General features: G+C 35.7%; 1 protein-coding gene across 3 annotated transcripts in view; it reads left to right on the top strand.

The window, feature by feature from the left end:
* ICE2 (interactor of little elongation complex ELL subunit 2) overlaps positions 1-21,484 on the top strand; it is a 69,077-nt gene extending 47,593 nt beyond the window's left edge. The window contains exons 14-18 of one of the 3 annotated variants that reach the window (XM_082681524.1): positions 8,935-9,019; positions 10,260-10,310; positions 14,363-14,624; positions 18,423-19,158; positions 20,195-21,484. In XM_082681524.1, coding sequence (XP_082537650.1) covers positions 8,935-9,019; positions 10,260-10,310; positions 14,363-14,624; positions 18,423-18,545 — 521 coding nt within the window. In that variant the 3' untranslated portion in view covers positions 18,546-19,158; positions 20,195-21,484. Of the gene's footprint in view, positions 1-8,934; positions 9,020-10,241; positions 10,311-14,362; positions 14,625-18,422; positions 19,637-20,194 lie in introns of those variants that run through there. The other 2 variants (XM_082681522.1, XM_082681523.1) reach the window with 2 other exon arrangements.
* The last annotated feature ends 1,343 nt before the right edge of the window (positions 21,485-22,827 follow it).

Here is a 22,827-nt window from a genome sequence, read left to right as displayed (position 1 = left end):
AGCATTTATTAGAAGAAAGCGGTTCCTTTCTATGCCTAGTTTAAGAATTTTAATCATGAATGGGTAAAAAAAAATTATCAGATATTTTCTCTGCATTTATTGAGATTATATGATGGTATAACTTTTGTCTTTTATCCTACTAAGGTTATGAATCATGTTAATCAATTTTAAAATGTTAATCCAATCTTGTATTCCTGCCGTAAGTCCATCTTGCTCATGATATATTACTCTTTTTATTTATTGGTAGATTTAGCTTGTTAATATTTATTTTGCCATTTGTGTTTATGAGTGAGATTGGCCTGTAATTTTCCTTGTGAGGTATTAGTATTAAGATTAAGTTTATGCCATAAAATGAGTTGAGATTTATTTCCTCTTTTTCTGTTATCTGGTAGAATTTCTATAAAATTGGTATTATTTCTTACTTAAATGTTTGGTAAAATTGACCTGTGAAGCCTAGAGTTTTCTTTTTGAAAGTTTCTAATTATCAATTCAATGTTTGCTCTTTTTTTTAATTGAAGTATAGTTGATTTACAGTGTGTGTTAATTTCTGCTGTACAGCAAAATGATTCAGTTATACATATATACATATACATTCTTTTTTATATTCTTTTCCATTATGGTTTAATCATAGGGTATTAAATATAGTTCCGTGTGTTATACAGTAGGACCTTGTTGTCTATCCATTCTGTGTATAATAGTTTGCATCTACGAACCCCAAACTCCTAATCCATCCCTCCCCCACCCCATGTTTCCTGGCTTCTTTTGTTTCTGTTGAAAAGTCAGCTGTTGATCTGATTTATGCTCTTTTGCAAGTAATATGTCTCTTTTCTTTGGTAGACTTTAAATTTTATCTCTCTCCCTTTCAACAATTTTCGTACATTGTGCCTGTGTTAGGTTTTCTTTGTAAATATTCCTTTTTACATGTTCATTTTATAACATTGCTCCTTAATATGTGATTTGATGACCTTTATCAGTTTGGGAAAATTCTTGTCATTACCTCACCAAACATCACTTCTTCCCCATTCGCTCTCTCTCTCTTCTGGGATTTCAGTTGTATTATGTTACATTTTACTGTATCCTTAATGTCCCTTACATGCTCTTCCGTATTTACCTTCCTTTTGACTCTTTATGCATGATTCTCAATATTTTCTTCTACTTTACTAATTTTCTCTTCAGCTATCCCTAATATACTATTTCACCCATCACCTGAGTTCTCAGTTTCATTTATTGTATTTTTTGGTTCTAGATTTTTCATTTGATTCTTTTTTATACATTATAGTTTTCTATAGAAATTCTCAATCGTGTCTTAAGCATATTAGGCAAAATTACTTTAAAGTCTTTCTCTAATACCTCTGTTATCTAGATTCTTTGTGAGTCTTTTCTATTTTTTTTTTTTTGGTGTTAGTTTCCTAGCGCTGCCATAACAAAGTACCAAAAACTGGGTGGCTTAAAATAATAGAAACTTCTTGTTTCACAGTTCTGGAGGCTGGAAGTTTAAAATGAAGGTGTCACAAGGCCATGCTCCTGAAACCTGTAAGAGAGAATCCTTTGTTGCCTCTTTTTCCTTCTGGTGTTTGCCAGCAATCCTTGGAATCCTTGGCTTGTAGATGCATTGCTTTCATCTCTGCCTCTGTCATCATATGAGATCTTCTTCCTGTGTGTCTCTATCCTCTTCCTATAAGTACACCATTCATATTGAATTAAGGGTCCACCCATCATAACTAATTACATCTACAACCATTCTACTTACAAAGGAAGTTACGTTCTGAGGTAGTGGGGGTTAGAGCTTCAACATATCTTTTTACCGGGACACTTCATTCCGTGGCATGTTGTTTTCCTGTCTTCTTTTTTATTCCATGTTTTTTCATTGTATGCCAGAATATTCTTTATCAAGGGCCAGATATTGTATATGAAAAATTCTAGAGCAAATATAAGAGCTAAAATGTTATCTTCCTCTAGATAGGATTACTTTTGACCACACTAGCAATCCGGATTCACTGTAATCCAGTTACAGGGATTTAGGTGATTTGAAGCTTGACTTTGGACCCTAGATAGGCCAGTCTGTTTGCCCCTTATTGCTAGGATGTTGCCATTCATGGTCTGACATTGCCAGTCTTTGGAAAAGCTTACTTGCAAGTCTGGCCCCTGGCTGGTATCTGGGAACTTAGCTAGTAAACAGTTTTCTACACTGACGTAAAACTTCCTTTAGCTGATAAGGAGAGTTCATTGTGCCTACACTGTTTGTATAAACAATATGGCTTATTTTGAACATCTCCTTTCCTTCTGAGAGTCTGGAATTTTGGTATGTGTTAGTCAGAGGGTGCCTACATGATGAGCTCCCAATAAAAACCTTGAGCGCTGAGTCTCTAATAAGCTTCTCTGGTATAAAAAGAAAATGTTGCTGGAGGAATTAAGTGAATATTGTGTGACTCCAATGGGAAAGACCTCTTTTTTTTTTAAATGTGGTAAAATATATGTAATATAAAGTGTACCATTTTAACCATTTTATGGTACAATTTACTGTACATTTTTTAGCGTATGATTTAGTGGTATTAAATACATTCATAATGTTGTTCAACCATCATCACTGTCCATTTCCAGAGCTTTATCATCATCCCAAATAGAAACTCAAGAGAGAACTTTTGAAAATTGCATCTCATTTCCTCTGAACTTCACCCACACTTCTTTTCCTTTTGGTGTTTCTCCTTTTGCTTGTATCCTTTTGCTATAACAAATCTTATACATGACTAGAACTGTATGCTGAGGCTATGAGTCCTTTTAGAGAATCACCAAGCCAGGATCCCAGCTCAGAGCTTGTGTTTATCTAATTCACAGACCCTGAACTCCAGTTTTTGTTCGTCTAATCCTGAGAGACTATTGAAAGCTCTGGTTCATTTCTTAGCTTCTCAGTTGCTTTTTCCACATTAACAGGTACTCCTAAGAGAGAAGCACCCCTAAGTGCCAGGCTTACATCTCTGGGTTTCTTTCTTCCTCTGGTTTGTTGGCTCCAAATATATCCTCAATCCCTTTTTCTGGTAGCCACTAACAAATTATGTAATTTAATTAGTCATGATATTTATTGCCTGTCTTTGTCTCTTTTTTTTTTTAACATCTTTATTGGGGTATAATTGCTTTACAATGGTGTGTTAGTTTCTGCTTTATAACAAAGTGAATCAGTTATACATATACATATGTTCCCATATCTCTTCCCTCTTGCGTCTCCCTCCCTCCCGCCCTCCCTATCCCACCCCTCCAGGTGGTCACAAAGCACCGAGCTGATCTCCCTGTGCTATGCAGCTGCTTCCCACTAGGTATCTACCTTACGTTTGGTAGTGTATATATGTCCATGCCTCTCTCTCGCTTTGTCACAGCTCACCCTTCCCCCTCCCCATATCTTCAAGTCCGTTCTCTAGTAGGTTTGTGTCTTTATTCCTGTCTTACCCCTAGGTTCTTCATGACATTTTTTTTTTCTTAAATTCCAGGTATATGTGTTAGCATATGGTATTTGTCTTTCTCTTTCTGACTTACTTCACTCTGTATGACAGACTCTAGGTCTATCCACCTCATTACAAGTAGCTCAATTTCGTTTCTTTTTACGGCTGAGTAATATTCCACTGTATATATGTGCCACATCTTCTTTATCCATTCATCCAGTGATGGACACTTAGGTTGCTTCCATGTCCTGGCTATTGTAAATAGAGCTGCAATGAACATTTTGGTACATGACTCTTTTTGAATTATGGTTTTCTCAGGGTATATGCCCAGTAGTGGGATTGCTGGGTCGTATGGTAGTTCTATTTGTAGTTTTTTAAGGAACCTCCTCTTTGTCTCTTTTGTTTATTGATATATCCCAAGCACCTAGAAAAGTATCTGGCACACAGAGGTGCTCAATAAGTATTTTTAGAATAAGTGAAGTTGGCTTGGATAATTGATTGAAGGAACAGTAAAAGTCAAGGAGAAGGGAAATGGTAGAAAACAAGCCATAGAATTTATATACTTTATTCTTTTTACTGTCCCTAGATGTATGTAAGACAAACCATTGGGATGCAGGAAGAATATATTATAACTCATTTTTTGTATGAAAAATTAAAAATTTAACATTACTCATATTAAGTATGTGGATTGACAGGTGGTCCTCTCCTTAAAAACAATCAGTGTCATGCTTTAGTAAGCCAAGCAGTGAGGCACTTGTTCCATTTGGATCTATGTATCATTGTGGGTATCTTTTTTTAGCAATGGCAGCTGTTAAAACCTATATAGCAAAATGAATTGAACTTTACAGCCATCCTTCAAATAGTTGTTATTGCACAGAATTAAGCCAAGATTTTTCAAAACAACAAAGCATAGTTAATTATATATTATATTGCATATTATTTTATTCTTTTCAAAAATTTTCATCTGTTTCAATTTCTATTAATAGTTTTTAATGTGTGTTGACTGCTGCTCTAAATAAAAGAGAAAAATAAAGCTCAGAATGATTAACTTAGATATAGATACAGACTCCATCAGCGGCAGGATCAGAATTTAGTCACAGTCTTTTAAGTGTTTATAACTTTGCTGTAAACCTAAAAAGGGCTAGGGAAAATTGGTTGGGGGGGGGGCGGGGAGGTCAGATATAACAAAAATGAAGCACTGTGTATGTAACAATGTTAATCAGTGTGACTTAAGGCAGATGATTCATTGTGTCTTAGAAACTGGGACCTTAAAATCCTAACCAGAAGATCTCCACGTGCTCATATTCTCTTTCCCATGCAGTCATGCACCATAGTCCTTTCTCAGTTGTGGCCTGTGTTTCCCTCACTCAACCGTTGCTAGCCGCTCCTCCATTTAACTTAAGCATTTCATTGTCAGTTTTCCCTGCCCAGCCCTATGATCTCAGAATTTCAAAGAAACTTAAGACAATCTCTTCTCAGAAATCAAAGTTGGAGACCAGTGCATTAGATCTTTTGGAGAGGACAGTAAAGGTAGAGTTTACATGCATGGTTCAGAGATTCAGATAGAGCATATCTTACGAGACACAAGTGACATAGCATCTCATTTATTTAACTGAAGAGCATATTGGTTTATAGGACTCTAGTTCAGCAATTTTGAACTAGAGTCCTATAGTCTCTTTTTCAGGTAGAATAAACATACTTGTTTTTTGTTTGTCTGCTTTGCTATGAACGTGTTCTCCTGTTCCTTTAGATTGCAGTATTCTTTTTATCCTCTTGCCGCATAAAAACATTAAGATGTATTCCTTAAGGAAAATTCCCAAAGTCATCTTATCACAAGTTCTGTATCTACTTTCCAGTTCTCTAATATATATCAATTTTGTATAGTTGACATACAGGCAGTCCTTCCTTTGCACAATTCTGATACACACAAATTTCAGTTACGAAGGTATTTAACTGTGAGTAATTGCGTAAAGTACAGACGTTACTGCTGACTCTTCAGTCCACAAATCACTACATAAGTAACAAATGCACGTCATGACCAGTGACCAATCATGTCACTTCTTTCAAAGTCTGTCATTGATTGTTCACTGCGCACCTGTTACTGAGTTGATGCACAGGAAGCAAAATGTGTAGTTGTGTCCCCTCCTTGTCTCCCAGTGATAAACTCATGTGATGTTTTACAAAAGTGGATAATCAGAAGAGGGAATTGGCCAACAAAGATTAAAGCACAGCAAAGAAACAAAAGGTGATACTGCTGGAAGTGGAATTTGAATTGAGCATAAATGGAGTTACAGAAGAAATAGCTGACAGTAGAAATGTTGACACTGGTGCAGTTCAGGAGACCAGATATGCCAAAAGAGGAACTTAATGAAGGTGAACTCATAAATGAGGAAAGTGCTTGTGGCATAAAGGATGAAGAAGTGACACTGGCATAATATTTTACATTAAAAGAACTCTTTGAGATATATCATGATATTAAAAGCGCAAAGGCTATCATGTTGGAAGCTGATTCGAGGAGTGTGACCATTCACCACAGCATAGAAAAGGTGCTTGCTCCCTATCGTAAGTTGTACTAGGAGAAGGCGACAAGCACTATTCAGACTGCTCTTAATGAGTTTTTTATAATGAAATAACACTTTAAATCTCAATGTTTTTAATTTACAGTATACTAAATAAAGATTACTTTTTACTGTTTTTTCATTTCTCTATACGTTTATAACTGATGGGGAATTTATAATGTTTTGACCAAAAAAATCTTAAAGGTAATGGAACAGTTTTAATTTTTCCCATTGATTTTTAAAATTGCTTCCATAGTTCTGGCTTATGTGTGGTTATTTTTCTCATCCCATACTGCATGCAGAGTAGGAACTGCCTATGTATATGTGTGTGTGCACGTAAATATGTATGAATGTGTGCATGTATATAAAGCCTTGATTTGTATTATATAACCTTCCCAAACTTGACACACATGAAAAATATTTGGATAGCACACTGTGATATACAAAAGAGATTGCTGTGGCTGAGGGGTAATGTCCAGGAAGCTCTTGCCATCCCACACCTTGCTCAGCTGCCCCAAGGACTGAGGAGATAAATATCTCAAAGACACATGTATACTCATTTAAGGCCCACAGGTTAAAACGCTCCAATGTTGAGAGAATTGTAGACTCCTTGAGGAGGTGGGCCCTCATAGCACTTAGTATGGTATTCTCTGTATATTTTTTGACCTAACTGTATTTGACATATACTATATAATACATACTTTTCATTGAGATTGCTTTAAAAAGGTAAGAACTGTTACTGATTTTCCTCAAAGGCACATTTAGTAAATGTCTAAAAATGTTTTATTGTACATGATATTCCCTTTCTACAGTTATTAAACCATTGAAATGTGTCCTTTTTATTAGAAACGTCAGTGTATAATGAGTGTTAGGAATGCAGAGGTGAAACTGAAACTTGGCACAGGAAATGATAAGTAGGCGTGGGAAAAACAGATTTGTTGTAGAAGAAAGGTATCTGGTAAAAATGTTTCTAATTCTTTTTATGAGCACAAAGCAAATGAAAGGGGACTAGATAAGAAAATGCGATATTAAATTATATGCATTTTTTTGTTGCACATGATTGATTCCAGGTCATGTATTTTGATAACCAAATATTGGAAGCTGAAAAAATTAAAATCAAAATGTTATTATTTTCAGCATTGTTGAGTATTACACTCTTACGCTATTGATGTATTTAACTGCTGTAATAACATGATTTTTGTCTTGACATGGTTATATAACATTTAACTAAGAGCTGTCTTTTATATCATTTCCTTGGAACATTTCAGGACTTCAGTGTTGTGTCTCAACCTGTTTTGTTGTAGAACATACGCATTACTTTTTAAAATGGAAGTGTAATCTTGAGAGTTTTCTATTTTGTTTTTTGGAATTCTAGAATTAGGTCACGTTTGTAAGAAAGTAAGTCTTTGAGCAGACTTGATTTTTTTTTTTTTAAACCATAGGAAATGTTATGGTGTGCTTTAATTTAAAAATAAGCCAGATTTTTTTAAGGTTTATTGAGATATAGTTAACTAATAAAATTTTAAGATATTTAAAGTATACATCATGATGATTTGATATATGTATACATTGTAAAAGGATTCCTCCCATCTAGTTAAATTAACACATCCATCACCTCACATATTTATATTTTTTCTTTTTTGTTTTTTGATGAAAACATTTAAGTTCTACTCTCTTACTAAATTTCAGTTATATAGTACGGTACTATCAACTGTGGTCGCCGTGTTATACATTAGATCCTCAAGACTTTATTCATCTTATAGCTGAAAGTTTGTACCCTTTTAGCCCCCAACCCCTGTGAACCACTTTCCTACTTGTTCCTGTGAGTTTGACTTTTTTTCCCAGATTCCTCGTGTAAGTGATACATGCAGTATTTCTCTCTTTCTGACTTATTTTACTTAGCATAGTGTCCTCAAGGTCCATTATGTTGTTGCAAATAGCAGAATTTCCTTTCTTCTTATGGATGAATAATATTTCATCGTGTGTGTGTGTGTGTGTGTGTGTGTGTATCACATCTTTATCCATTCATCCATTGATGGACACTTAGGTTATACATGTCTTGGCTGTTGTGAATGAGTAAGCCACATTTTTGTAATCTAAATTTTACCTTAACCCAGACTGTCTTAGAAATTTGTAGAGCATGCCCAAACTATAAATTTGACTTTATCTGCTTGCTTTCATAATAGGTACATATTTCTCTAAAAATTTAATTTCCATAAAAATGCAACTTTAATAAAAATTAGAAACACCACTATTTTAACAGTTGTTATTCTTAAAATGTGGGCTTAGAGATGATTTTTTTTGCTATGGACATGTGTAAACTTTTCTATGTTAAGCAAATATTTTAGAATTAATACATATTTCTTTTATAATCTGACTTGTAATTCATTTTATTTTATTTTTTCTATAAATTTATTTATTTATTTTTGGCTGCTTTGGGTCTTCGTTGCTGTGCGCAGGCTTTCTCTAGTTGCAGTGAGTGGGGGGTACTCTTCCGTTGTGGTGCACGGGCTTCTCATTGTGGTGGCCTCTCTTTGTTGTGGAGCACAGCCTCTAGGCACGCGGGCTTCAGTATTTGTGGTTCGTGGGCTCAGTAGTTGTAGCTCAGGCTCTAGAGCACAGGCTCAGTAGTTGTGGCACATGGGCTTAGTTGCTCTGCCGCATGTGAGATCTTCCTGGACCAGGGATCGAACCCACATCCCCCTGCGTTGGCAGGCGGATTCTTAACTGCTGTGCCACCAGGAACGTCCCTAATGTCATTTTAAAATACATCTTTAGTTAATAAACTTAATAAAATGTCTATTTCTCCTACTTTTAGAATATAAAGTTACTTTACAATGATTACAGTTTTGTAAAAACATCTTTAAAGAGACTGGATAACTTGGCTTTTTTGTTTTTTAAATACTGCAGTTGTTCTCTTTAAGTTTGATCTTTTATTTTAGGACATATTGATACATTTACTTCAAAGCTTTTCCTGCTAGAAGAAATCACCTCAGAAGAATTAAAAGAAAGACTTTCAGCCCTCAAGTAAGAAGCTTTACTTTGTGTTGGGAATTTAAAAACTTAATATGATCACTAATTTTCCTTTATCTGTAAATATTGGTTAAGTTTAAATTATTTATTTTCAATACTTTTAGTCCTTTTTTACATTGAGGTTCCACCCTGACCCAGTTTGTGATCCATTTCACATTAATCATTTCCATTTCCAAATTAAATGTACTAGTGATACTAGTATTTCTACTTAAGACAAAGGAGGCTAGAACAACAGAGGAGTCTTCCGTCTTGGTAGTGTATGGAAGCATAAGACTCTTAGCTCTCAGGGATGTATACACTCATTTGGACACCCTAACTTCTAAAAGTTTGTTCTTTTACCAACTGTTACTGTACATCAGATTGAAATGAATTTAATTTGCATCTCACAACTTTCCGGGAAGGACTGGTGGTAGTTTTATCTCCATTTTATATGAGGAAACTGGAACTTGGAGTGACTTTCCCCAGAGCATACAGCTGAACTAGGGTGACAACCTTGGTAGTTAATATGTTTGATTCACCTTGAAGGATGGGAAATTGTCCTGACTTTTATTACTTCCATAGTTCCAGTTTTGGGGCTTGTCATAGTTTTTGAAGCCTCCAGATTCAAACTTGAATTCTCTGCTTATACTTAAAAACATCTACTTCTATTATAAGGATTGCTTCTTTTGAGGAGTAACTTTTTATTTACATATGTGAATAGAAAAGCTTTTCTGTACATTACTCACTGCCTGCTCTACCTTTTCCAATGAAAACCATTTTTAAATAAATAATAAAGGGAATGAATTTAGGTCTAGAAGAGATACTAAATCAATATATTTCATTTCCCTTTATTCATTTAAAGTACCTCTCAATTTCTCTGGTTACCACCACCATCTCTAAAAGGCAAACTCTTCTGCAGATTAGTTCTACTAAAGGCTTTTTAAACTTTTAATCTTTAAAAAAATTTTAAACTTATAAACTTCTTAAAAAGTTTATAGTTTCAGTGTAAAATATCGATCTCTTTACAGCTGCTCTGACTCACACAAGCCAAATACTTTATGATTTTGAAGAGAGATCAGAAAATGGCAAAAAATATTATAAGTGAATCAAATTAGAAATAAATTTTGGTGTTTTACATTATTTCATCTGTTGTTTTTTTCTGCTATTGAGGATATTTCTCTTCCTGAGGAGCTAAAATTGTTAAGAGTAAGTTTTCTTGTCGCTTAATTTTATATAGATTTCTTCTGTTTAATAGGATATCAAGTTTATTTAACATCCTTCAACACATTCTAAGAAAATTAAGTAGGTAAGTACTTTGGAGGCATTTTGCATTGATATGTCTAATTTTCTTGGGTGAAAATTTCATAGAAACTTTGAATATATGTTGTTAGGAATAGATAGAAAATAACCTAGAAATACATAATTTATTCTACTGTGTCAAAGTTGAAATTGTGAAAGTATAAATAAGTAGGTAATATAATAGTCTCTGGCTTCAATGAGCTTGCAATTACATTTTTCTGTAAGGCTATTGTAATGGTTTCCTATTGCCACTATAACAAATTACCACAAGGTTAGTGGCTTTAAATAACACAAATTTATTCTATTATAGTTCTGGAGGTCAAAAATCTGAAATCATTTTCAGTGGACTAAACTTGTATCAACAGGGCTGGCTCCTTGCGGTGGCTCTGAGGAGACAGTTGTTTCCTCACCTTGATTTTCAGCTTCTAGTGGCTACCTGTATTTCTTTTCTTTTTTAATTGAAATATAGTTGGTGTACAGCATTCTGTTAGTTTCAAGTTTACTACATAAACTTGCAAGTGATATGATATTTGCAAACATTGTGAAATGATCACAATAAGTCTAATAACCATCTGTCCCCATACAAAATTATTACAATAATATTGATCATATTTTTTATGCTATGTGTTACATCCCTGTGGCTTATTAGTTTTATAACTGGAGGTTTGTACCTCTTAAATCCTGTTCGCCTATTTCTCCCTACACACACCACCCGCAACCGGCTACCACCCTTTTGTTTCTGTATCTGTAAGTCTATCTTCATTTTGTTTTGTTTCTTTTGTTTTTCAGATTCCACATATAAGTAAGTCATGTGGTATTTGTCTTTCTCTGACTTATTTCATGTGGCACAATACCCTCTAGATCCATCCATGTTGTTGCAAATGCAAGATTTCATTTTTTATGACTGAGTAATATTCCATTGTATATATATCACATCTTCCTTATCCGTTTATCAATGAACACTTAATTCGCTTCCGTATCTTGGCTATTGTAAATAATACTGCAGTGAACATTGGTGTGCATATATCTTTTCGAATTAATTTTTTTGCATTCTTGTGGTAGATACCCAAGAGTGGAATTGCTGGATCATATGGTAGTTCTATGTTTAATTTTTTTTTTTTTTTTTTTTTTTTTTTTGCGGTAACTGGGCCTCTCACTGTTGTGGCCTCTCCCGTTGCGGAGCACAGGCTCCGGGCGCACAGGCTCAGCGGCCATGGCTCACGGGCCTAGCCGCTCCGCGGCATGTGGGATCTTCCCGGACCGGGGCACGAACCCGTGTCCCCTGCATCGGCAGGCAGACTCTTAACCACTGCGCCACCAGGGAAGCCCGTATGTTTAATTTTTTAAGGAACCTCCATACTGTTTCCCAAGTGGCTGCACAAATTTATAATTCCTCCAACAGTGTACAATGGTTCCTTTTTCTCCACATCCTTGCCAACACTTGTCTTTTTGATGATAGCCATTCTGACAGGCGTGAGGTGGTATCTCATTGTGGTTTTGATTTGAATTTCCCTGATGATTTAGTGATGTTGGGCATCTGTATGTCTTCTTTGGAGAAATACCTATATATCTTAACTTGTAGCCCCTTACTCCATCTTCAAAGTACATCACTCAAATTTTTGCTTTTATTGTCACATTGCATCCTTAATTTCATTTGCAAAGCCATTGATGGGTAACATTCACAAGTTCTGGAGAGAGGATGTAAACATTCTGGGGGAATATTAGTCAGCCTTCCATAGCTATATTGTGTACATTTTCAAGGTAAGGAAGCAACATAGAGGCTAGTCACTCGGTCCATAGCAAATCTTAGAATATAGATTCTCTACGTGATCATTTGTCAAACCGTTTCATTATACAAACCTTTTCACTCCTTGTCTTACGCCCTTACCAAAAGATAAACTAAAAACAATTCAAGAATTTGAACAAAAGGTCAAAAACCTCAAAGTTCTAACTCTCCTACTTTTTATGCCACTAGATAGATGTCAGTTTCCTTATTTATAAAATGATGGTGTTGAGTTCGGTGATTTTCTAAGTACTCCTCAGTTCTGAGATTCTGTGGCAAGATTTTTGCTTTATATATTCCATTCTTCATGTGAAGTACAATGCTTAAACACGAAATTTGCCAAGTGCTTTTTGAAACTTGAATATCAATATCTTAGCTTATGTATTAGTTTTCAACTGCAGCTGTGACAAATTGCCACAAAATTAGTGTTGACAACAGGAATGTATTATCTTGCAGTTCTGTGAGTCAGGAGGCTAACAGGTCTTCTCAGGCTGAAATCAAGGTGTCATTTTTCTGCCTTCTTTTCTGTAGGCTCTGGGTATGGTCTGTTTCTTTGACTTTTGTATATTCTAGAGGTTACCTGCATTCTTTGGCTTCTGGCGCTCTTCCTTTCCTCCCTTTTCAGACTTTGAAAGGCGAGTTGAGTCCTCCTCACATCACATCACTCTCACCTCTTTCAAAGCCGTTATCTCCCTCTGAGTCTCTTCTGCCTCCCTCTTCTACATTTTAAGGACTCATCGTTACAGTGAGCCCAGGAAAATAATCTAGGAAAACCTTACATTTTAAAATCAGCTGATTAGGAACCTTGATTTCACTTTAATTCCACCTTAATTCCCCTTTACCATGTAATGTAGCATATTCACAGGCTCTAGGGTTTGGGATGTATGTTTTGGGGGGAGGCCGTTACTGAACCTACTGATATTTGTAGCCATCCATGTACATTGCTGCCCCCATGCAGCACTTTTAAGATATTCTTTCTTGAACTGTCTCATTCTCCATGAATTCTCTCTGTAAACCAAAGCATTCTTCTTTTTTAGTGAAGGAGGTTAAGATATAAAGTTTCACTGATAAAAGCTCAGTGTTTGAAATGTTACTTATTCCCACTGTCACATCAATTATTATTCATTTCTTTATATGGGAATAGAAAATGATTGGGGAAAAAATGCTCTGAGAATAATAGTTCTCTGAACCACTTTTGTCGATACCTATTACTTTTCTGTTTAAAAACAGTAATGAATTAATGAAAAACTTATCGGGTTTGTAGGAAGATCCTTGTAAGTATGACTAGTCCTTATTTTTAATGATAGATTGTGGGAAAGAACTGATATCTTCCATTGTACCTTTGAGCTAGAATGTAAAATCCCCCAAAAAACACAGTATATTAATCGTATCCCTTTAGCTCTTTATGTTGTTACACTGAATTCCTTAAAGCTTTCTAAAGAGAAAGGGAAAATGTAGATTTGACAGAACTTATTATTGTGACAATAGAGGATCATAATTAAGGGTGTGGCTTTTGGTGTTCGACTGCCTGGGTTTATATCCAGGTCCTGCACTCAGAACTTTGGGCAAATTACTTAGCATGTCTGATTTTTGTTTATCTCAAATATGAGGTTAATAATTAATATTATTCCTTAAAGTTTTGTTTTGGAGAATTTAATGATGAAATGGATATAAACAGTATAGTCGTCGTTAGCTCATGATAAACATTCAGTACCTATTAACTGCTTTGGTTGCTATTATTCTCATGGCCCCTCGTATTGTGATTATTGCACTGACTGTTTCTGCCACTTTATTTTAAACTTCTCAGTGTAGTGAATTTGTCACATTCACTTTTCTATCTCTGTTCACCTATTAGTAGACAGAAAGTAGGTACAGTGTTTAATTAATTTAAATGTTGTGTATAGGAATGGTATGTATATGTACTTATGTACTCATATGTATATGTACTTTTCCATATGTGTTGTCCATGAATTAGAGAATTAGGCAGACTGTCTGTTTCCCATTAAATTTTTGAAATTTTACAATTTAACTGATGTAACAGTGAAAAGAAAATAATTATATATCCTGAACTTGGAATAAGAACTAAAATGAGTTGCTGAAAAGGCATGAAAATAGTTTAAAAGATTCTTAAATCTTACTTGGTCATAAAAGTGTTTTTAGAGTTGGTATCCCATTCCCCTAATTGTTTTCAACTTTATTAATATATTATGATTAAGAAAGTGCTATTGAATTTGACACAGTGAACCAATGAGTTGAGTTTCCTTGTGTGGATTTAGCTTGCAGGAGGGTTCCTACTTGTTGTCTCATGCAGCAGAAGATTCTTCACTCCTGATCTACAAGACCTCTGATGGAAAAGTTACTAGGACAGCGTACAATTTGCATAAAACACATTACAGCCTTCCTGGTGTGCCTTCCAGTCTCTCAGTTCCCTGGGTCCCGTTAGACCCCAGTCTCTTATTACCATATCATATCCATCATGGAAGAATACCTTGTACTTTTCCACCTAAATCACAAGGTCCCACAACACAACAACAAAAGGTAAGATCTTTTTGAAATTAAATGTTTGATTAGGTTGTTTATTATTAATCTGTTTCACTGACTATAAAATATTTCAACCTGATGTCCACATGTGCCATGTTAATCACAACACCATTCTAAAAATAATATCTATAGGAAGCATAGATAAAGTTGTACACTCTACTGAACCCAGTCATCATGTCAATGGAACTTCTTATTTCTGTAAGGTTTATGAGTCAACTAAAGAAAATTCTATTAGACTCCCCAGTGAGGGCATGGGTAAGGCAACCACATAGTTAAATCCCTATGTGCCTATGAAAAGCAAAGTTATAATTTTTTTGCAAGTTTTATTTATGTATACTGTTTCATTTCATTAAATATTTGAGGCAATTTGCAGAATACATGCAATAAAATTATGATGATACAATTAAAAATTAATAAGTAGGATATGGGAAAATATAAAAGCAAGTGTTAGTAATTAGTGACTGCAGTGCCTTATTAAAAGTACAATAGGGACTTCCCTGGTAGCACAGTTGTTAAGAATCCACCTGCCAATGCAGGGGACAGGGGTTCGAGCCCTGGTCCGGGAAGATCCCACATGTTGCAGAGCAGCTAAGCCCGTGCGCGCCACAACTACTGAGCCTGCACTCTAGAGCCTGCGCGCCACAACTGCTGAAGCCCGTGCGCCTAGAGCCCGTGCTCCACAACAAGAGAAGCCACCACAGTGAGAAGCCCGCACACCACAACGAAGAATCATCCCCGGTCGCCGCAACAAAGACCCAATGCAGCCAAAATTAATTAAATAAATAAATAAAAATTTTTAAAGTACAATAAAATGTTAAGATGTAAATTGTGTTTTAACGCTAAGTATTTTATCACTCAATATTTTAGTTATAATTAATGTTATGCTCTTTATAGAATCCTTCCCCAGAAATACCATTTGAATGATATTTCTCTATCTGAAACTTTTGTAAAACCATGGTTTAGAGATACTCTTTACCATGTCACTCATTCTTTATATCATGTAAGAAGTTCCAGTTTGAGTTTAGTTGAAGGAAAAGTTTTATTCTCTACAAGTGAATCTGACTGTTCAGTTAGCAATAACACAGTACATTTTCCTTCCCTGCTGCCAAAAATCTTTGAACCAAAATTATTGTCTGAGTTCTCTACTCTTCTCAATATGTTTACCACAGAACATCTATCACGTGTATGTTTTTCACTTCTCCATTCTAATGTTATTACTGAGAGGATCCTTTTAGAAATGACAACTTCTTATACATTCTTAGTTGACTTTGGCCAAGAAAATATATAAATGTGGTTAACTAGTTGGGACAAGTGAAAGAATGGAGAAAGTGAGTTATTAGTAATTTAAGCCATTTTAGCTACAGTTTTTGTTGGCTTTTTTTCAGTTTAAATTTAATATAAGTAGTGATTTTTATAACCTCCTGAGACAACATTTTCTTAACTTAAAAATAATAATTGAAAACTTTTTTTGAAGAGTTTATATTATTTCTAAGACAATGATTTTGTTTTAACTTAGAAAAATCTGATGATAGTTTCACCTGTAACATTTAACTGTGTGAGTGGCTTATTCCTCTTTAGTGAAAATGAACAGTTTAATGTCTTGACACAATTCCATGTTTTCAGGATTTGACCACATAAATATAAACAGCTTAATTATGTATATGCTGAGCATTTGTTGATTTGTGTTTTTTTGAAGATATTTCATGCATTCAGTCCAAGGACAAATCGTTAGTGAGATTGTCTAGGACCAGGTTGTTGTACAGCCAAACATTAGGTACAGTAGACAATTAGCTAACTGGTGCTTGGTTTGATGTTTTTTTAAGCCCATGGAAAGTTTTTGGTGATCTCTTACACATCTCCCTACAATCTGGTCCTACATATGTAGGAATTGCCCCCATCTTTCTCCCTTACTTCCTCCTAGCGAGGCCATGGGAATGAGACTTTCTAATCCTACCAAGCTAATAAGCACAGACAGGGATTCCAGCTTTAGCAGCAAAGGAAAAGACAAGAGCTTCAGGAAACCCTGGGACGTGAGATCTTATATGGAACAGAAATGATCTACTTATTTCATGATGTAAAAACTCATATGACAGATATCTCTGCCTCTAATACGATTCCTTAGTCCCTAGTCCACTTGAACTCAGATGTCACCTTTGTGTAGTAGTACCTTAAGCACTAATCCTGAGAGATACCCCAGTAAAGCCTGTGTCTGCCTCTTTTTGCATCAAGCAGAGCTTAATAGGAGGATCCCATTTGCTTCCTTTGCTACTCCAGACTTCTGATTCTAGTCTTTTTATAATGGCCTTGTGCCTATCCCTTTTCTCCTTCCACAACTTCTGCTATAAATATGGATCTCACACACACACACACACACACACACACACACACACATACACACACACACACTCATGCTCATACACACATACACATATAGGGTCAAAATGCTTGCAATGTGGTAGATATAATTAGTGTGGTCAGTATACTTTTATAGTAAATACCAGTTGAGTGGGGAGTGGTATACATAATCTAAAAATCACAGCAATTTTTTAATCTGTATGTTAAAAAAGTTCTTCAGATTCAGACAGACAGACCGGCAGACTCAAACCCTAACTCAAATTTGTCTTTTCTAACCATCTAATTGTAAACCAAAAAATGCCCCTAAAGAGACAAGATATTAGGTGAGGGTAGCTGGAGTTTGATTCATTCTTAGTGAGCCAGTAGCCTCTTGGGGCAATGCTAGTAATATTTCTGTTGTATAAGGAATATGAGAGAGTGTGATTGGAATTACAATCATTTCCAGGTCTGAAACACACTGGAGAAGATGTGAAGAAATAGAAGGGGGTGCAAGGTCACTAAAGAAAATAGAGGTAGATATGGACAAGTTCTGGGAAAATGGTTTCAGGCTGTACAGCTTTTGTCCTTCTCTGTAATGCCTGGCTTTCTCCATTACCCCATTTTAAAATTTTATACTCTTCCAGTGGCCAAGGGGATGACAGTATTTCCAGACCTCATCTTCAGTGGGACTGCAATTAGCAAGGGATTGCATCCTAAGAATACACTCTCTCTTCCCTAGACTGTGAGCTAGAAAGTGGGATTGAGTAGCACCTTGTGCTGAGGAAGAGTAGATATTAAGGTAGAACCAGCACCCCAACAAAGCTTCTTCCCCCTGCTTCCCTTCTTCCTCTTTTCCCATCCTCTGTAATTGCCTTCCAATTTTTCCTTTCCCTTTTTCTTTCTTTCTTTCTTGCTCTTCCAGCCTCTCAACTCAAATTGGGGTCTTTTTTCTTTTCCCTTCGTTTCCCTTTTATTCTTTTTATCCTCCTTTTTTGGACTCTTCTGTTTTTCTTACTCTGTCTCTCTTTCTCCATTTCATAATTTCTTCTCTCTCTTTACCACCTCTGACCTTCTTGTATTTCCTTTCCCTCCCTTCCTATTTTTCATTTCTCCTGCCCTTCAGTTTCATTATTGTAAGCACATTTCTCTAAAGGCCTGTCATTCCTGCATTTTCTCATTTAGCTTTCAAACTTTCCCAAATTTAGCACAAAGTGTGTTTTTCCTCTTCACTTCTCTCCGTTTACCCTGATGTATCTCCTTCCCTGATTGTTATTTGAAAGTTTCGTACTTTAAAACTCTGTCAGGTTAAAGCTTGCTTAGAAGCAGTTAAGTGGCTAGGGATTAAAAATATATAAAGGACCATTTGCAAGGAAATTAGTCCATTTGTAAATAATAGAGTTGACTGTGTTTAAGAACGTTGTAAACATGTTAAGCCATCCTGTTCTTTGCTTCATCTCTTAGGTTGGTGGAACAAGAATGCCTACCCGCAGCCGCAGGAATTCAGTTTCCATGGAAACCAAAAGTCTGCCTGCTCAGCAAGTTGAAAATGAAGGAGTGGCTCCAAGTAAAAGAAAAATAACTTAAGGACTGTACCATGGAAAATGAAGAAAAACCAGTTATCACAACAATCAATTTAGAAAAGTTTGAGGGGAAATATACCTGAAAGATCTGTAGGCAAGAGGAATGTTTTTCTTTTACTGTTCTTGAGAGTTTTTATAGTGCCTTGAAAATACACATTGACTATGTGAAGCAGTGATCCAACTAAAATGGAATGTTGTGCTCTTAACACCTGATGTTTGAGGAGACTCCAGATGTGGTTTAACATTATCGTGGCAGGGAAATAAAGAGAGAAGAAAATATTTTTATAGTAGACCTTTTGCAAAAAATTTTAAGTAGGAAAATAATTTGCTTTTTTTTGAGAGCAATATTTATCATTATGTATTATGTTAATAATTTGAGTTGTATTGCTGGTCTGTTGAGGTTGGCTCAAAAGGTTAAATCTTGCCACTGTCAGAGATAATTTTGAACTACATAAACCTTATTTCTGACCCATTTGACAGTTTTTATATACTACTTTAAAATGATGATTGATGCAGGTTAAAGAAGTTAATACCTTGAAAAACTTGGTGAAATTCCATTCCAGAAGCCAAAAAGGAAAATAAAAAATAAAAAACCCTCTGCCTCTGAAAATTCACAAGTAAGTTAACAGTTTTTTATTGGGCAGTCATCAGTTTAAAAAGAAAAAACTCTTGTGGTGTAACAGGTTCGGTGATGAATGCCTCTATCTCTTGGCACAAATCCTGGCTAAGTGTTGAAATAGGCTACTAAAAGCAAAGAGATGAGTATAGTTTCCAGAAAAATCTCATTGCAACCAACAAGGCTAATGTGTGGTAAAATGGAAGGTATTTTTCTTCATCTACACTGATTCATTTAAATTTTTCAAGACCGTGGAGATGAATTTGGAAAAAGGCATGATCAATTGATGTTATTGTAGTCAATAATAAGAAGGGATGGACTTAAGAAGGGATGGACTTATTTAACTTTTGTATTCCTCTTCTCTAATGTGCACTAAATATGTGCATCTTTTGTAAAATACAAGCTTTGTAATATAGGGCAATATTTGCTGTGTTTTTGGAATTTTTTATGCATTTTATATTAATATAAGAAACTAGGCCTAGAAACCTTCTCAGCTGTTATAAATAGCAGTTAAGTATTTTATTTACTACCAAGTTTTGATTTTTTTGGTTGGTTATAAAATTTTTTTAAAATTAATGAGCAATTACTAGTAAAATTGTTTTATGCATTTTAAAATATAGTTTCCTCATCCTGCCATTCCCATTTTAAAATATTGAGCTTGGTTTTCAGTGGTCTTGATCTTTTTTTAACTTTGTCACATACCCATATTTCCCAGAAATATTCCAGCTGTGAGTTATTTGGCAGTGAACCAAGGGAGAGGCAGGGATTCCCTTGGAATTTGCTCTTTTAAAAAAACTAAACAATGATTGCTTCAGACTTCTGAATACCAGAAAGAGTTGGCTTTCATTTTTTTAGTATACTTTTTACTTAGTAAAATGTGTGACCTTACAGGTGGTTATTTTGAAATTATCTTAGCCATCTATCTGAGTAACCGTGATAATATAAAGCTAGACTTTGTTTTCCACTTGTGCTTTATCAAGCCTCTTTTTTCTGATGTATATTTGATCTTGTCTTGTGTTCTTTTTCTTGATTTTTAGTACTGAGAATGTATAAGCAAGAAAGTGACATTGACAGTATGAGCAAAGATTTAAAAAAAAAAACAGACTCAATGTTGGCAAGGATGTGATGAGCCTGACCCACTTATATCTCTGAGGTGAAGGTATAAACATTTCACTCAGTAAATGTATGAGTGCATCTGTACTGTATGCCACACAACCTAAAGTAGGTCCTTATGTTTACCCTCTGATAAAATTCTTTTTTCATATATCACAATATTTGTTTATTTAACTTACTGTCTTTCTTCTTGAATAGAATACAAGCTATGCCAGGGTAGGGCATATTTGTTTTGTTCACTAGTGTGTAACAAACACCTAATACAGTGTCTGTTGTAGTTGCTCAGTAGATATAAGTTGAATATAGGAATAAATGAATGTCTAGGTATCGAGGATAGATTTTTTTTTTCCTCAGGAGCTAACATTCTAGTGGAAGACATGCTGATCTATGTGATAAGTGCCCTGATAAAGTACTATAAGAAAGTCATCTAATCTGGACCTGATAATTAAGGAAGGTTCTGAGATAAACCTTGAGCTGAGTCTTTTAAAAAAGAGTAAGAGTTATAAGGAAAGAATGAAAGATCTTCCACACAGAATGAAAGCAGCATATGCAAAGGCGAAAGATGGCCAGATTGTAGGCTGTGAACGTGGAGATGAGAGAAAAAGCTATAGGACACAACAGATGTGCCATGCTATGACATTTGAATTTTGTCCTGTGCAATGTGGGAACCAGTAGTGATTTTTTAATAAAAATAAATAACATGATCAGATATATTCTTCAAAAAGTTCTTATTGGCATTAATCTAGAGAATGGAGTGGAGCTGGGAAAGACTATAGGGAAGGAGAAAAGTTGCCAAGGTATCTTATCAAAATTGAAAAATGGTAAAGGCCCTGAACTAAAGCAATAAGAGTAGGGATGGGGAACTTCCCTGGCAGTCCAGTGGTTAAGACTCGGTGCTTCCACTGCAGGGGGCGCACGTTCAATCCCTGGTCGGAGAACTAAGATCCCACATGCCTTGTGGTGCGGCAAAAACAAAAAAAAAAGTAGGGATGGGCTCAAGTGATGGAAGAAAAAAAATGATAACTTGGTGATATAGTTGGTAGGGAGAGTCAAATATGACTTCCAGGTTCCTCATATGGATACTGGGTAAATAACTGTTACTTACTGAGAAAGTACGAGGAGGAGTGTGATTAGAGTGGGGAGAGAGCTCACTTAAAATGGTCGTTTCCATTCACCACTTGTATTCCTTGGATTCTGGGTCTAGGTGTGCCATTATTGCCTCATAACAAGTTACCCCAAAACTTACTAGTTAAAACTACAAATAATTATTATCTCAGAGTTTCTGTGGGTCAGGAGTCCAGGTGCAGCTTAGCTGGGTGCCTCTGGCTCAAGGCCTCGTAAAGTTGCAGTCAAACTGTTGGCTAGGGCTGCAGTTGTCCGAAGGCTTGCGTGGGCCTGGAGCATCTGCTTCCAAGGAAGCTGTCTCGTGGTAGCGGTGGAAGTTCTCAGTCTCTTGTTGGCTGTTAGCAGGAAACCTCATGCTCACCACATGTACCTCTCTATAGGTCTGCTTGAGTGTCCTCTTGACGTAGCAGCTGCTTACCCCAGAGAGAGCAATCCAAGACAGAGCAAGGAGGAAGCCACAGTGTCTTTTAAGGCCTAGGCCTGGAAGTCAAATACTGTTACTTATGCCATAGTCTCCTTGTTAGAAATAAGTCACTAAGTCCACACTCAGGCTTCACCTCGTGAAGGGAGGAGTATAAAAAGATTTAGTGAACATATTTTTAAACCTTCACAAATGTCATGAACATCTTAGGCATACAGAAGAAATAGGTTTAAGGTGGAGAGAAAAAGAGAGGACACTTTTAAAAAATTCCTTATTACCAACATGTTAAATCTGACATAGAGATAGTTGGTGTCAAAGATAGTTGCTCATTTGAGTTTTGAACTCAAGAGAGAGAAGCCTGATCTCTTTAGTACAGATTTGGGAATTGTTGGTGTATCTGTGGTGATTGAAATCAGAGAAAAGGATGACATCGCAGTAATGAGTGAAATGAAGAAAGGACCATGAATAGAGCCCCAGGAAGAACCATAGAACTTCAGTAAAAGGAGAAGTTTCGTTAAAGTGGCACAATGGAAGTCAGATTTATGAATGTTAAGGAATGAGAAAGTGAGGTGGAAACAATGAAAATCTTTATTGCAAAACTTGGAAATAGCTCTGTTTGGATCTTCTTTTGCAACTGCAAAGGAAGGTAACCTATTCCTTTCCATTTCTACTTGGATTTTGTGTTTGGACACCATGAATGTTTTAGAGATAATAGAAGGAGGCACAGGTTTAAGGTAGAGAGGGGAGAGAACACTTTTTAATATTTTATTACCAACATGCTAAATATGAAGTTCTTGATGGACATGCTGGTAGAGATATTAAGATGTTTTTCATGTTTTATAGGCATATGGTGGGTACTTTTTTTTTAACATCTTTATTGGAGTATAATTGCTTTACAATGGTGTGTTAGTTTCTGCTTTATAACAAAGTGAATCAGCTATACATATACATATATCCCCGTATCTCCTCCCTCGTGGTCTCCCTCCCACCCTCCCTATCCCACCCCTCTAG

This window comes from Grampus griseus (assembly GCF_964374135.1).
Source record: "Grampus griseus genome assembly, chromosome: 2".
NCBI classification, from domain to species: domain Eukaryota; kingdom Metazoa; phylum Chordata; class Mammalia; order Artiodactyla; family Delphinidae; genus Grampus; species Grampus griseus.
This window is presented reverse-complemented; position numbering and strand designations above follow the sequence as displayed.